The 15,709-nt window shown below is 38.9% G+C and overlaps 1 protein-coding gene across 1 annotated transcript in view; it reads left to right on the top strand.

Annotated features, from left to right (window-relative positions):
- The window catches only part of LOC119728943, a 288,712-nt gene extending 273,418 nt beyond the window's left edge, over positions 1 to 15,294 (top strand). The window contains exons 218-224 of the mRNA XM_038201391.1: positions 20 to 301; positions 535 to 697; positions 1,023 to 1,189; positions 1,652 to 1,844; positions 3,562 to 3,728; positions 4,774 to 4,933; positions 11,315 to 15,294. Of these exons, the coding sequence (XP_038057319.1) occupies positions 20 to 301; positions 535 to 697; positions 1,023 to 1,189; positions 1,652 to 1,844; positions 3,562 to 3,728; positions 4,774 to 4,933; positions 11,315 to 11,592 (1,410 nt within the window). The 3' untranslated portion in view covers positions 11,593 to 15,294. The remainder of the gene's footprint in view (positions 1 to 19; positions 302 to 534; positions 698 to 1,022; positions 1,190 to 1,651; positions 1,845 to 3,561; positions 3,729 to 4,773; positions 4,934 to 11,314) is intronic.
- Positions 15,295 to 15,709: the final 415 nt, after the last annotated feature.

The raw sequence follows: 15,709 nt of genomic DNA on the forward strand, positions 1-15,709 counted from the left end.
CTTTTCTTCTGTTCCCCAGGCATTTGAGGATGACATGGCCACCAGGCAGTCCGAAGTCGACCGCCTGACCAAGTCCCACAAGCGCCGCCGCTCCACGGACATCGGCCCTGCCGGTATCCCAATGCTTGACCGCTCGCGCCGCGGCAAGGGCAGCCGGCCCATGAGCCGCGAGCCCAGCCCCGGCCCGGACGCCTCGCGCAACCCCCGCGTGGCCGCCCTGCACAACAAGTGGAAGCAAGTCTGGCTGATGGCCATGGAACGCAGACGCAGGCTGCAGGACGCCCTCGACAGACAAGCAGAGGTTGGTGTTTGCTTTTGTTAAATTTTGTTTAAAAGTTTTCAGCAATTTTTTTTATTTATTTTTTTAAAGTTTATGGGTTAGCCACAGTTACATCAATTCTGCATCTGCACAAAAGCTAGTCATATAATTGGAGCATTTACAGTACTGGCCCAATATTTTGTAACCTTTTTTTTCGTCAATTCAAGCATGGCATTGTTTTAAGTCAGCCCACTTTTTCTTACTTTCCTCCACAGCTGAAGAAGCTGAAGAACTTCAACTTTGACGACTGGCGCCAGCGCTACGTGCGCTGGATGAGCCACAAGAAGGCTCGCGTCATGGACTTCTTCCGCAAGCTGGACCTGGACCGTGACGGCAAGCTGACTCGCAAGGAGTTCTCGGACGGAATCATCAATTCCAGTAAGTCTGACAGTCCCAGACAGTCAAAATTTAATTTGCTTTCCCTGCCATGCCTGTGTACACAGGCTAGTCACCAACAATCAGATCACATTTGCGTTGAGCACCGTGATTTGTCAAATTCCATCAACAGACGCAAGCAGGTAACTTATCAATCACCTACTGCCAAAGCAAAAGCTGTATCAAATTTAACATTCACGGCTAGTCAATCCTGCTTTATGTAGGCATGGGATTCCTAACGGTAAAAAACAATTTACTCAGTGAGACATTGAATTCCATATTTAAAGAGTAAAACCAGGTTTCAAATTCTCTGTCTTCTCCTCCACAGAATTCCCGACCAACCAGCTGGAGATGAACGCCGTGGTAGACATCTTTGACCGGGACGGCGACGGCTACGTGGACTACAAGGAGTTCATCGCCGCGCTGTGGCCGGAGAGGGAGAGTGGCCAGAGCCAGTCCCACCCAGCGACTGACGCTCAGAAGATCGAAGATGAGGTAAGTCAGTTAACAAGGGGCGGGGGAGGTGCATTCTTAGCATACATGCGCGCAAACTTCAGCTTTGCGGAAAAGACCCTTACATAACCCACCACACTGCATGCCTTGAGAAATGATAAATACAAAACGATGCCCTTCTATTTTGAATGTACATAAAGGTTTAACAGATTTTAGGCATATTTGCTATTTTTCCACTTGCATATCAAATAAACTTAAGAAATTGTGACATAAGTTTGTCCATCATGAAAAGACCATTTCAGAAATTTAAAAGGTGTATGTTTAACAGCCTATTAAGGCCGTACATTTTTAGGCTTCAACCAGTCTTAGAAATTTGTACATTGGCTGGTTTGAAAACGTTTTATTTTTATATTGTGGATTTCTTTGGTCTTTAGAATACCTCACACTTTTTTAAATGGTTAACAAAACCTCCATCCCAATTATTCCCCCCCCCCCTCCCCCCAGGTGAAGCGGCAGTGCAACCTCTGCACCTGCTCCAAGAAGTTCAAGGTGCAGCGCATCGCCGAGACCAAATACCGCTTCGGCGAGTCGCAGCAGATGCGCCTGGTGCGCATCCTGCGCAGCACCGTCATGGTGCGCGTGGGCGGCGGCTGGCTGGCACTGGACGAATTCCTGGTCAAGAACGATCCTTGCAGAGGTAAGGCAATGACACCCCCTTGTTGCAATGGACCATTCCTGTCAATCAAACAGTGGGCATTGACCAATTAGGTCACAAGTTTTGGTCAGGTGACCATGGTAGCTATGGTCACCAAACCAGTGGGCAGGGCTTATGGCTAATTCCGGAACATCCCATTACTCTTGTGAAGTATAGTCATGGGAATTTACGAAATCACGGCTTCACGCCAGCTTTGGTTAAAGTTCCAACAATTTAATCCATCAACTTGATACATTCCAGTACAATATTGGTCTAGTATCTGATATAGACTAATCTGGCAACAGGCATTTTCTGCGGTGGCACCAGGCTCGTGTGAGTCGTGCTCCGGGCTCCTTCAACCAATTACATTATGGAGAGACAAAATACTCGTGCACAAAGCCAGTAGTTGGTGAATTTGGTTTGAATGTGGCAGGATTTTTGGAGTGGAGACGAAGTTGGCTATACTAAAGACCAGTCATAACATGGAATTTAAAACAACAACACTTTGCGATTTGCACCTGTTGTGAGGAGGCAGCTTTAGTTGTAACACAGTATAAGGTAGCTACCTCATCTGAGACGTTTTTGTCTTCACAACATTTTATTGACAATTGACAGTAGTTTTTGGTAAAGAGTACAATTTTTGTTTCATTAACATTTTCTTGTATCCTGTTGAAAATTCCCACAAAGAAGTTTTAAGAAGCTTTGGGCCCGATAAGGGCGTGAGGGGTAAGCATGATTCTGAACGGTCATTGTGCATGCAAAAGTTTGGTTGTTTTTTTTGGAATCCCGTAACTGCAACCTTCTGAGGTTCCCCTGCCTTTACCCCTTCTTGAAGACGTTCCCTCCTGTACCACTCTGCTGGCAGTCTTACTCTCTGCTTGATCTTCTCTTTTGGAACTTAGTACCAATTCCTAGAATGGTTAAGTGAACAATATTATCCAGGAATTTTAGAACATTCCAAATATTTTCCAGTGCCTTAACAGTCCTGAATCCCCCAGTTTTAATATGATTTTTCGCACGCTCTTTGAGTCTGATAAAAAATAATGGAGTAAAGTTGAGGCTCGCAGTTAAAAAAAAAATTGTCTCTCATCAAAACGCCCCTAGAAAAGGCTGAACTTTGCTTAAATAGGTCTCTCGCAAATGACGTCATTTTCTACAGACCAGCCATGTGCGCCAGCCTTTTTAATTTCACTTACATTACACGCTTCCGCTGCGTCGTATTTTGAACACATTTCGAGCAACAAGCACGCGTGTTTGGAACATTTTCAACACTGCACACTTGATTACGTAAAATACGCAGTTGCAGTTCTCTTACAGCAATGGCCATCTTTGAGAGAGACATATAGTTCAAATGCATATTTAAGATGCTGGTCTAATGCTTGGGCTTGACAACTTTTCTTGCTTCGTATTTAAATATTTTAGTCCCTTGTATCCCCTTCCAAGGGTAATGGATATCAACTTTTATTTCTCTCAAGTATTTTTTTTCTCCATAAGTTGACATATTGCTACTCTTTAATTCCATCAAAATTGGATTCTTCAGTTTCTGGTGATACAAAAAAAATATGAAGGACAAACTGTGTTATTCAATGACTAATTTGTTTGGTTTATTTCGAATTTCTTTGAATGATTACATCTACAAAGTCTCAAAAGGTTGAAGGAAAAACAGGCATTGTCTAGATTTTGTTTATTGTATACATTTATTATTTGTGTTTGTATTTAGCCAAGGGACGCACCAACGTGGAGCTGCGCGAGCAGTTCATTCTGGCCGAGGGCGTGACCCAAGGCTTGACGCCCTTCCAGTCCAGTCGAAGCCGGCGCTCTCGCTCACCATCTGAGTCCAGTACTGGAAGCGCTGGTTCCCGCAGCCTCAGCGGACCACTCATCAAGGTAGGCACACCAAAAAAAAGAAGAAGAAATTCTCAGACTTGTATCTTATCCATCACACCCATAAATCAAGATGGGCAATTCCACGGTTACTCACGTTACATTTTTGATGTACTTTGGAGTTTCCTTGGGCTGTAATTACCTTACTGAAAAGGTTTAATAACTGTTACGAAAATGTAACGTGAGTAACCGATTTTGTGCGTCTTGTTTATCATACATAACACAGTTTTCTGAATGTCATCTTTGGTGCTTAGGTAGGTCTAGGTCTACTCTATCTACCATGGGGATAACAGTTATTAAACCTTTTCAGTAAGGTAATTTCAGCCCAAGGAAACTCAAAAGTACATCCAAAATGTAACGTGAGTAACCATGGAATTGCCCAAATGGTTATGTTGAACATCCCAAATGACTTGTTATGCAATATGTTCTTGTTATACTCCCATGTTGCTTTATTAAGTGGGTTTTTTTGTGCTGAAAAAACTGGTCATTAGTTGAGTGGTCTTGTTCTCCCAATTCATGCATTGAAATTGATATTATTTTTATATCGTTCTTAATATCAATACAAGTAAAAACAAACAAACAACAGTCCTTTTTAACCCTCCAGTCACTGCACCCAAAACCGCCCTGCCTAAACGCACGAGCACTCTATGGTTTTATTGATTTTTCAGAGAATAAATACAGTGTAATACAATAATGTCCAGGTTCTTTTTGATTGTTTTTGATAAACTGTAATACAATCTGTTTCCATGAATGGTGTTTGCAGCTGGATGCTGCGCATTGCGTCAGCGTTGATAATTTAAATTTGTGGGCTTAAGGCAAAATAGTTATGCTCCAGAGGCACAAAAGTTGACAACATTTCACTGCCAGTAAAGTTTGACACAAGTGTTGTGTGACATCATATTTGCTTATCATTGGCATATGTATGAGCCAGCCTCCCCAGCTAGTTTTTGTTGTTGAGAAAAATCCTTGTTTTTGTACAATTTTTTTCCTACTCTTCTTGTTCTTCTATTCCAAATAAATAATACACATTTTTTAAACTCTGTTTCAGATCAAAGAAAAACGGAAGGTGACAAGGCCCTGGCAAGAAGGAAGCAGCCTATCGCCAAGAAGCACAACAAGGACCTCGGCCTACTCCAGCAGCAGCGGTGTCAAGAACGGTGACCCTACGATCAGGAAGAGCACGACCAGAGACACACACTCCGCACCCGGTGAGTAGAAGAAATAAAAACAAGACCATAACGTCATTGATGATGATTCTTGAATAAGGCTGCGCCACAGTTACATGGCTGCGGCTAGCAATCACACAGCGGCTGAAGCCACTTTCCATAGACATGTGCGTTACCCCTAGCCGTAGCCGAGTAATTCTGAGGCAGCCTTTACTCTATTATTTGCGATCGGCTTTCTTTTTTTTCATTTACTTGGCCAAGTTTCACGGAGCATCTTTGTAGAAAATAGTGCCAAGCAAATTTTCTCACTCAGAAAATTCCAGCGGGGAACCAGTCACCAGCTGTATACTTTGTGTGATGTTTTGGCTGGTAACCTGTCGTTGCTAAGGCACACTTATCTGTGCTAAGCGAATGTGCGTAATACAGATCCCTAAACTTGACCTATCACACTAGAATCGCGTTAGAATCCGTCAACGCAGCTTTTAAAATATTGTCCAATTACACGATATACAAATGGACGCAGAACGCGCAACATCTGAGACAAACAAAACTTGGGGTACAAACATTCCATAGGGTTATCTAAGGGGCATGGCTAACTCGCAAACAGCGATAGGTCAATTGGCCCCATGGTCCTCAACGTGCAGCGGCCAGCTTTTGTTATCAGTGTAGTTGTACCATTAGTAGTAGGAAGTGTTCTAGAAGTGTGTCTAGATTCTTGGGGAACAATTACACCCAGACCAGCCATCAGAAAACCCTGATTTGTGATTGACTAGGGGCTCCGTAACACCTGTTTTGGGTCAGTGCAATTTCCAGATGCAGGTGTACATATGAGGTTGTTTTCTCTGGTTTTTCCCCACTGTTATGCGATACTGAACTTTTCAATCTCTAAAATCCAGCCAAAAGTGCCCAAATTTGCTGCATTTTCCATGATACATCTATCTTAATAACAGTTTTCAGAAAATAACAATTTTTTTTTTAATTCATGCCACAATCGTGCACATTAATACTTCAAGACATGATGCTATTTTGTGACAGAAACATCTTTATGAAGTAAAGAATTCTTCACGATGCTTTCAGCGATACTTTTGTGCTATATCTCCGATTTTTTTTGCAGCTAATACTCACTCTTATAGTAACATTCATTCTATAGTACCACAATGATATCATCATGTGATATAATATCTTTTGTATAATTTGCTTGGTTTAAGTATGCCAATACTATCATTTCATATGCCATTCCATTTTTCCTTTATTTTCCTCTATAATACTTCATTTTAATTAGTCTGTACCTCTGTCTTTCTCTATTTGAACCTTCTTCTGTCCATGGGATCCAGATCCACTTTCACCTTTAAAGGAAGAAGCACCACTATGCTTGGACTCTGTCTAAAAGACACACGCACACACAGGGTGAAGGGTCAATCTTTCCTCCTGCATTAAAGGGGCACTCTGGTCTGGATCAGTTTCTCATGTCCGAGATGTTAATTTATTGAAAAGACAAAAACGATGACCGTAATTATCACCACAAGGATTTGAGGTCTGAACTGTGTAAGATCAGAGTGCCTTTAAAATAATCCCCCACTGATTCAACTAAAAAAAACTCGCGCTCGCTGTGGCTTTCTCACTAACGCTGTTCTTTCCTTTTAATCTTGTTATTCGAAAAAATGGCATGGATTAACAGCCACTTAACAATATATGGCCTTTTGTATTAACCCGCAATATTTGGTTGTTCAGTTTCGTCCCAAAAAGCCGCCAAAAGAGGTGGAATGCGCCACTAGGATTATTTGCAAAGTATGTATATGCTGCAAATTTACTTCTAGCGCCTGTTTTTAATCCATACTTTCTTTCGATTAGATTTTGACTAGATTGTTTGTAAAATCCCATTATTAGATATAATCTGCCTGGTTTGTATTGTTCGGTGTGCATCATGCCCCCCCCCCCCCCTCCCCGCCCCGAAATGTATTTGTCACAAACTCAAATTGGATTCCTAATCCTTCGTTTGAAACTTTCACTGAACCCTCCGTTCCCAGTTCCAACATTTGAATGATTCTGTTGTTAAGCTGGCCTCAGGTCGACCTGCGAAATGCCTGCGCAACGACGGAACTAGCCTTGGTCAAGGCGTTCGTCAATAGTTTCTATGATGGTATCTGGCCCCTTAAAACATAAACACTAGCCGTATGTATGATCTGATACACCGTGCCCTCTGGAGACATGCACACAATAGGGAACAAAAAGATTGTATACGTCTCCACAGGGCAATTTCTATAGATGAATACGTCTCCACAAGGTTTTCACGAAATAGATATATGGATTTTACTCAAAATCTAGGAATTTCCAAGGTGGGTTAATCTGTCGCAAATGGAAGAGTTTTAGAAAAGGGATAAGTCCGAATTTCAGCCAAGGAAATTAATTCTGGTTAAAATAAGAGCATTTTGAAACTACACTTTCAAACTCGAAAACTTTACTACACGAGAACAAAGAAATGTCTCCACAAGGATAAAAATTTCAGTATGTACATTGTATGCGCTGTACGAAGCGCAAACAGCAACCTGATGTAACTACAATATACAAATCAGCTGGCAAAGAACGAACATTCTTTCCTCGCCAACTGATTGATCACCTTAGCCAAGGCTAGTTCCATCACGACGCAAGCAAATCGCAGGTTGACCTTAGGCAGGCTTATATTCCTGCATATTGGAAACACCTGTTTCACGTGGTTTGCTTAATTGATGGTGAGAGCAGCTAGCAACGTGTTGTAGTTGTTGATGAAGTGTGTAGTCCCAGCCCTTTCGTATCAGTTTGTCTGTGAGATGTTTTGCTTGGGAAAAACTTTATGTTCCCTGTCGTCCCTCTAAATTTATTTACTTAAATAGTTTTCACAAGCAAAATTGTTTTTATTGAATTCAGTTTCGTTAGTCAAGTTTATTTAGCAAAGTCAAAGAATGTATTTCATTTTTTTCCCCATACACTGTAGATTTTTATTTTCCGTCTACTTTATGTCATTTTTTAAGCCTCCTTCACTTCTGCCTTTTGGCACAAAAGTCAAGACCTCAAGGGATGTATTAAGGGAGGAAAAAAAAATCAAGCACATTAAGATTCTTCTACGTCCTCCACGTATCAACAAATTCTCTTGAAGATGTCGGAGTATCTGTAAATGCTTTTAAGCCATTAGGCTTTATCTGCCCCACGCGAGTCTGGAGTTGAATAGATATCAAGGCTTCCTCAACCTTCCGTCGTGGGTTGTCCAGCCTCGCTGAATAGATGGCTTCTGTCAGTGCCACAATCTCCCCCACTTTGTTGCCATGGCAATTGGCCTGCTGGGCTGCATCAGCTCTCTACGATGATGCGTCGCACGAATTGATATTATTTTATTGTTTGTATCAGCCAATAGGGACATTTGTGCTTAGATAATTGGTCTTTATTCCTTTTTTCCTTTTTAAATTTATTTTATTCCATTTTTTTCCCTTTGTTATCTCACATTACGAAGCTATGAAGAATTATTCATGCCGATAGTGATAAGGTATTTCCAATATTGATTCTAATTGAGAAAAAAAAATGAAAAAACCATCCAAAGTAATTTAAACCAGACGTACATTTAAATCAAGCAAAACATAGTACATGTGAATTTGAAATGTGATGTTTTTTTTATTCGTATCAGTCGTTTTTTAAAAATAGTTCTCCGGGAGTTGTTAATCATACAACCAAATGGAAATAGTTAGCAAATCAGTTTATTAATCATTGACCTAGCCCAGGAGGTTCCGTGTTTAATTTCAAATTCCTTCGTATTTTACTTATTTATTTTTTTTGGGGGGGGGGGAGGGGATAGAATTTATTTTTTGGATCGTGCAAATCACTGTACAGTTCTCGGCAGTGGCAATATAACTTGATTTGCATCGAGGTCTGTGGACGGCCAGCGAGCGATAGGCCCGGGCCCCCAAGGATGGAGATTTGATTAAACTGCATCAAAATGAAATTACTTTTGATAGGACACAGAACAAACACAATAAAGTCGTGTTAAATTGGTCGACTGCCAAAAGAGACATGCATTATGCATCGGCCATTCGTCTCTTCTTTTTTTTTTTTTTTCTTTTTTCATTTCAGTCAGGCATTGATAATGGTGACATTGACGGTTTTTCTCTATAGAAATGTTAAGTTGAAAAGATTTTTTGCTTCAGATTCTGTTGCCAGAGATAGGGATAAGAACTTTGTCTATAGATTAAATATTCAGATATAATATATTTATAAGAATGGCAGATTCAGATAAGAAATATTCCTTGCCCATATCTGTACTAAAGAGAGATATTTAATTTGCTAGATATTGGGTTTTATCTCTGGTGTTGTTTTGGTTGGCTAAATAATATTCCAGAAATTTTGGAGCATGGATTGTATTTAAAATTCTTCCTGCTGCAGGAGGTCGTGGTTATGACAGACATGACTTCAAGGATAGTAGTAATATAATTTTAAATTGGATAGCAATGTTATACTTGGAAGTATAACAAATGGTTTTGTGAAGTGTCTCTTGCCAGATTATGAAACAGACTTGAGTACAACGAACTAGTGATTTTGTCTGACAAAATGAAGCATTCCTTATAAAATATTACAGACTTCAAGGCAGGTTTATTTTTATTATAATCTGGGTAGTCCTTGCTAGATTGGGATCTGAGCAGTCTAGCCAATTTTTTTTTTCTTTAGATTTCTGAAGTGTCTTCTTGGAAGTATAACAAAAGGCTATGTGTAGTGTCTCTTACCAAATTACGAAATGGGCTTGAGTACAACGGACTAGTGATTTAGTACATGAATCAGATTTGCGTTGTCCGACAAAATGAAGCATTCCTCATAAAATATTGCAGACTTCAAGGCAGTATTATTTTTATTATAATTTTGGGTAGTCGTTGCTAAATTGAGATGTGAGCAGTCTAGCCAATTATTTTTTTTTTTAGATTTCTGAAGCTCTACGATATTAACAACAATAGGAGTAGGCAGGAGTAGGTGTACAAACATACACAAATTCTGTTTATTATTTTTAAGAGGATATAGTGCACTTTGCATTTCGGTGTTATTTACTCGAACAAACATCACTGAAATTTAACATATGTATGCGAGGCCATGCGTTCCCAACTTCATTATGAGCCTGAAATGAGATCCCTAATGCATTCAATTTGTCCAAATAAGACGTCTAATAAAAAATTCCCCAGGCGCTGATGGACGGGCAAACAATAGGTCCAGGCCAGGCAAATGTTGAAGAGCAAATTGGCTGAGATGTGTGTTTGAATACCTACGGGAATACGCGACTAGGGGCATAGGATATACTGTAGAATGGAAACTAAAAAGGTTTTTTTTTTTAAATGACGGCACGTTAAGGAATTGTGTTTTGGCTATTGGTTACATGTGCAAAAGCATAGGAGTACAATTTCAATAAATTTCCAAGTCGATACTAAATTTGCATACAGTTCCTTTGACTTTTGTACTAGATTCATTATATTACTATTATGTATAATACGTATTCCTGGTTTTTCTGACTCCTCTGTTATGCATGTCATGGGAAAAACTATGCATTTACATGTTTGACCTTTCTATAAAATTTGGAGTCCACTTTTGTTTCCCTGTCCCTGGTACATCTGACATAGATCTAGGATTTGGGAACTTGAAAAGTACATGAGTGATTTGAATGATTCTTGTACTAAAAGAGAGCTTATTAAATGGGCTTTCCCATCCCAGATTTCGAAAGTGCTACATGCAGAACTTTATTAAGAAAATGGTCCTGCCATTTGGGTTTCCTTTGTTTTACTCGCCCTGTATTTTATGAATGTGATACGTCCAAAGTTTTTATCCAGATATTTATATTTTTTTGTACTTGAGATTTATAAAAGCCTGCTGCCTTGTTGTGTCTGCATGTTTGGACTTGATGCACTTACAGAGTCCAAATAAAACAAAGCCCTGCATGTTAGAAGATGTTATACTATTAGAGGCCCATAAGTTTGAATGAGCAAGTCTGTTCATAATTTAATTTGTGATCAAAACAGTCATTGCAGGAAGAAATTAATATTGCAGAAAGCCATGAGAGATTTAAATTTTCACAGTGGTGCAAAAACCGTGAATTTTTGGGGAAAAAAACAGATTTGCTCAGTTGTCAACCCTACCCCAAACACAATGTAGATGGTTAGAAACGACACTGTAGAACTTCCTACATTGTCCTGTAGCAAACACAATGGCGTGAACAAACAGATTGTTTGGTAGATGGGTGGTTGTTATTACAATTTTCAGCAGGCAATGCTGAAAGATCGTTATAGTACAGTGTGTTCAGAATCATGGTGTTTGTTATAGCCGCATTCTGCCTAACTGCTATTATTTTTTAATTTTGAAGTAAGGATTTTATGAGTTATTGTGACTAACTCAATATTTCTGGTTTGTTTTGTCTCGTGATAGGAATGGGTACAGGTCGTCCTGGGGCCTCGGGCTACTCCACTTCCACTAACGTGCTGGGCACATACTCCACAGTGGACGTGCAGACCAAGCCCAGGGGAAGCAGCATGCGTGGCGAGGTCACGGTGCGCACCTTGCGCGATGAGGAGCGCACCGTCACCAGGCCCGCCTCCTCTGCCTCGTCCGTCTACGCACGGCTGAGCAAGCCCACTAGCAAGACCACGACCACAACCTCCACGACCAAGACATCGCCCAAGCCCAAAACCGGGGCCTGGCGTTAGAGAGCCTGATCCCACTTCTGACACCAAATCTAGACAATCACCCTTGAGCTTGCACTGAAAGAGTAAAAGAGACAAGACATTAATAATCCACTGGAAAACAGTTCTTAGATGCTTTATTACATGTTAAAGGGTGCCCTGTAAATGGAAAACCCTATGGACATTTATATCTTAGAATTTAAGAATTTCATAGTTCATTAAAAAAAAAACGACCTGCTGGAGTTCTCTATGAGGAATTATTTCCAGTGCTACTAAAACTTCTGCAGGACATTAAATTTAGCTACAGAAATTACCGCGGCAAGTTATCTGAAGGGATGTACTTGTCTTGGTGAATTCTGTGCCTGTTTGATGTCCTTGCCTAAACACTTTTTCTGTCTCTTTGTTTTTGCCGCTCTTGGGAAAATTGTCAAAATTAATGTACTGTCTTCCTCTAAAAGTTACTTGTTGAAATGAAGAAGATGTTAAAGTAAACGTTGAATTTTTCTCTGAATGATAGTCTTAGAAAACATTTTGATTGAAATCCTGTGTAGAAAATATTGTTTTGCTTTCATATCTGTATATATCGGTAGGATGTGATTTATTATTCCTGTCTTTTTTTTCTATATTTGATCATATTTTTGTATCTGTAGGTGAGACAAAGTCAGTTACTTACTAGATATGAGTTTATGCAGTGTTTATTGAAAAAAAAAAGTATACATGAAATAGTTGTGGATTGGTGACTGTGGATGTTTTGTTTTGAAAGATGTCCAACTGAAATAGCCAATGTGGTCTTAATAGTTTGGGGTTGTCATACCCCATAACGACAGTCTACCAATTGTGACAGTGTAACCATCGATTGTGTCAAGATGTACCAATCATGTGACAGATCCACGCAGTTGGATTTGAAAACTATAAAAAAAAAAAAACTTAAAATCACATGAAGTGATTAAGTGTCAAGATTGTGGAGAAATGTGCTGCCCCTGAATTGGGGATTGTGCCAAAGTAACCACCCCTACCAAAAAAAATGGATTTGCTCGTTAAGTTGATGTAGATTATGGTCAAGTGTATGTGGCCACGATCTGACATTGTTTAATTTTCATGTAGACTAGATTTTTTTTTCTAATAACAGTGGCGCAGACGTCGTCAAACGACAGGATTATTTTGTTTTTGTCAAGTAAATGCCATTTCTTAAATTGGTGTGTGGGATCTTTTTTTATATATTTTTGAGTGGAAATGGTCGCAAAAGACAGCATAGACTTTATTGCTTGAAATTACATGTAAAAAAATTGTTAAAAAAATAACATAATTTACTAGTACAGTGTAGTAATCTTGTAGTTGTATACGTGAAGTAAAAACAAAATACAAACAATCCATAATATACATGTAGTGTAGACAAGTGAATTTTGAAATTAATTCCTTTTTATATGCTGAGTTTGGAAAGAAACTAAGTTTATCCTTTTATTCTGAATAATACAAACTTTTGGGGAGAAGTCCTGTATTATTTGTGAAACAAACGGATATTCCTTGTAATATGCCGTAACTTTAACTGTGTTGTTCTTACATGAGGAACTTGAATGGGGACCAGTTTCTTATGTTTGATTTCAACACGGTTTGGTTTGGTACTGGAAGCGAAAACAACTTGTGGGGACCAGTTGTTTTTCTGACAGGTAACCAACTGTTAATCTAACTACCGATTCAGCATATATTCCAATCATTCAAAAAAAAAATTCCATTTATTTGTTTGTGTTGATTATTTTAACACTATACCCGGTTTGCATTTTATTTGCAGGCACTGAATATGTGGGGACCTGTTCTGCGCCTGCATTTAACTTGAAGAACGTGTTTTTAAAAAAAAAGCCTAAATTTGTGATTTTGTGTGGATGTTGGGGACACATCCAATCAAAATCATGAACATTGTGTCGTGGTTCGTTTTTGGATTGACAGGTTTTTCCTGGATGGCTTTTGGGGATCAGCGATCATAGGAAATTACCTGTCAAACCCAGGATGTAACACACAGTAACTAAATCATGCATTTAGTAATCGCAAAACCAGTGTTAACCATGATAAGCAGCGTTATTTTAACTACGAAATGCTTCCTTTTTTTTTTTTATTAAAGCAAGCAAGTAATAAGAAACTAGATGTAGCTTTGAAAATTCAATTTTTGTTTTCTTTTTGCATCAGTCTTTCGTATCATATAGTGTATAAAAAAAAATGTATAGTGTACTAAGCGTTCCAGGTTAATGGTTCACAGAGTAGATTATGTCGTTCAAACGAATAAGCTGTGGTTAGTAATCACTAACCAGGAGGGGTTTAATATAAACCAGTTGAATTAACTCATCGAGAGGCTCCCTATTGGACGGGTTACACAGGTCACTTAACCGGGTTAATAAGAAACAATCCTTGAAGGAATTAGCTAACTTGACATTACTACTCTTGCATCAATGACTGGCATTCGTATATTAGCTTGAGTAACAAAAAAATCACATTAACTGTATGTAATAGTATAATACTTGATGGTCGTTTGAATGTGCTCTTCGGATAAAAGAAGTAATTTTGTAATAACTCGCATTCGATTTCATTGACCGTCTTATATTATACTGGTTCGAGCAATTGCTGATGTCAATCTTTCAAAATCTGTTCCAAATTTGCCAAACTTAGCAAATTATCAAACAGTTTTACAGTTAGCATCACGGACCAAGACAATATGTGATACATTGTTGGGAATCGAACCCCTGCCATCCATATGGCCGTACATTTCTCTTTGCCGTGTCATTGTGGGCGTCATGTCACGTTTCGTCTTTCAACAAAAAAAATGTCGATGATTCTCATTTGCATATGATTATTACTTAAACGTGAAATGGGTTATTTGGCGTGAAGAGAAACCGACAATTATCATAAAAACTGTTAGAAATCAACGCATTCTATTTTGCAGTAGAAAATAGAGACCCGAAAGAAAACATAAAATAACGTGAGTTAGACTTCTTTCGAGGCGTTTTTATTTAAATGCGTAGTTTTCTAGATATGTTTGCATTTGATTTGATTCAGTTTGCGTTGGAAGGAGGCATCCTTAAAATTTAAACGATTTGTAGCATTTTTTTAAAATATAAAACAATGTGAGCGAGATTTAAGTTTACCATTAAATTTTCTTGTTTAGTAGCACTTTTTCAAAAAAAAATACCTAATTTTGTTTTTCCATGCTCGTCGTAGATTTCAATTAGATTTTCTTGCACTAGTGTTTTGACAAACATATTATAAAAATGCGACAATCGTAAATGTATTATTCAAATGTTTGGCGATATCTTTTTTGTAATTGGCTGAACTGTTTCTACCATTCGTTTGAATAACATGTTCTTTTTGTATGTGATTGGTCGAAAGTTATGGCGATCTGAGTGACGTCATTAGTTCTGTCCAATCAAAGGGACTTATAACGGTGTCGCTTTATAGTGCAGGTTTAAAAACAGTACGACTGGTTGCAAGACTAGGAGTTTACATTTTTTGTTTAAATTGAGGCATTAGTGATGCTTGTTAGAAATGCAAAACTTGTTTGTTTTTTTAATTGACAATTGTAGGAGGTTTACTCTAAGTTTTCGTCAGCAACGGATTTGATTTAGTTGTACACAATCGGCTTTCCTACATTTGTTTGGGGGACTTTTTGCTATAATCGTGTTTGTCACACGATTGCCTTTAAGCGAATAAATTTTTATTTTGCAATAAAAACATAAGCCATTTCGTCTTGTCGCCGTTTCTTTTTTGGTTGTCGTTCACCGGTACACATTGTTGTTTGTGTGGAATGGCCATGTTTGTCTTTAAGCGAATTTGAAGCGAATTGACTTTACAGTTGGCAATGATGTCCCAAAATGTGTTTTCCACTCGCTCATGAGTTTTATTGCCAAGAGCATCAATCATTTCCTTATTGTATTACAGTATAATGCTGTAAAATTTGACGAGAAATGCAGGGAATTTTTGGAAATGCAGGGACCGTACTACACCCAAAGGCTGCGCTCAATTCCGGAAACGCCGTTGAGAAACACTAATTCAGAACGATACAATGCACTTTATGTACATTGTACAGCAGTTAACTCCAGTTAAGCTATTATTCCCCTTGTGTATTTTACGCGTAAGGTCTCAGTGTGGTTTGAAT

Source organism: Patiria miniata, unplaced genomic scaffold, assembly GCF_015706575.1.
Source record: "Patiria miniata isolate m_02_andy unplaced genomic scaffold, ASM1570657v1 HiC_scaffold_20, whole genome shotgun sequence".
Taxonomy (NCBI): Eukaryota; Metazoa; Echinodermata; class Asteroidea; order Valvatida; family Asterinidae; genus Patiria; species Patiria miniata.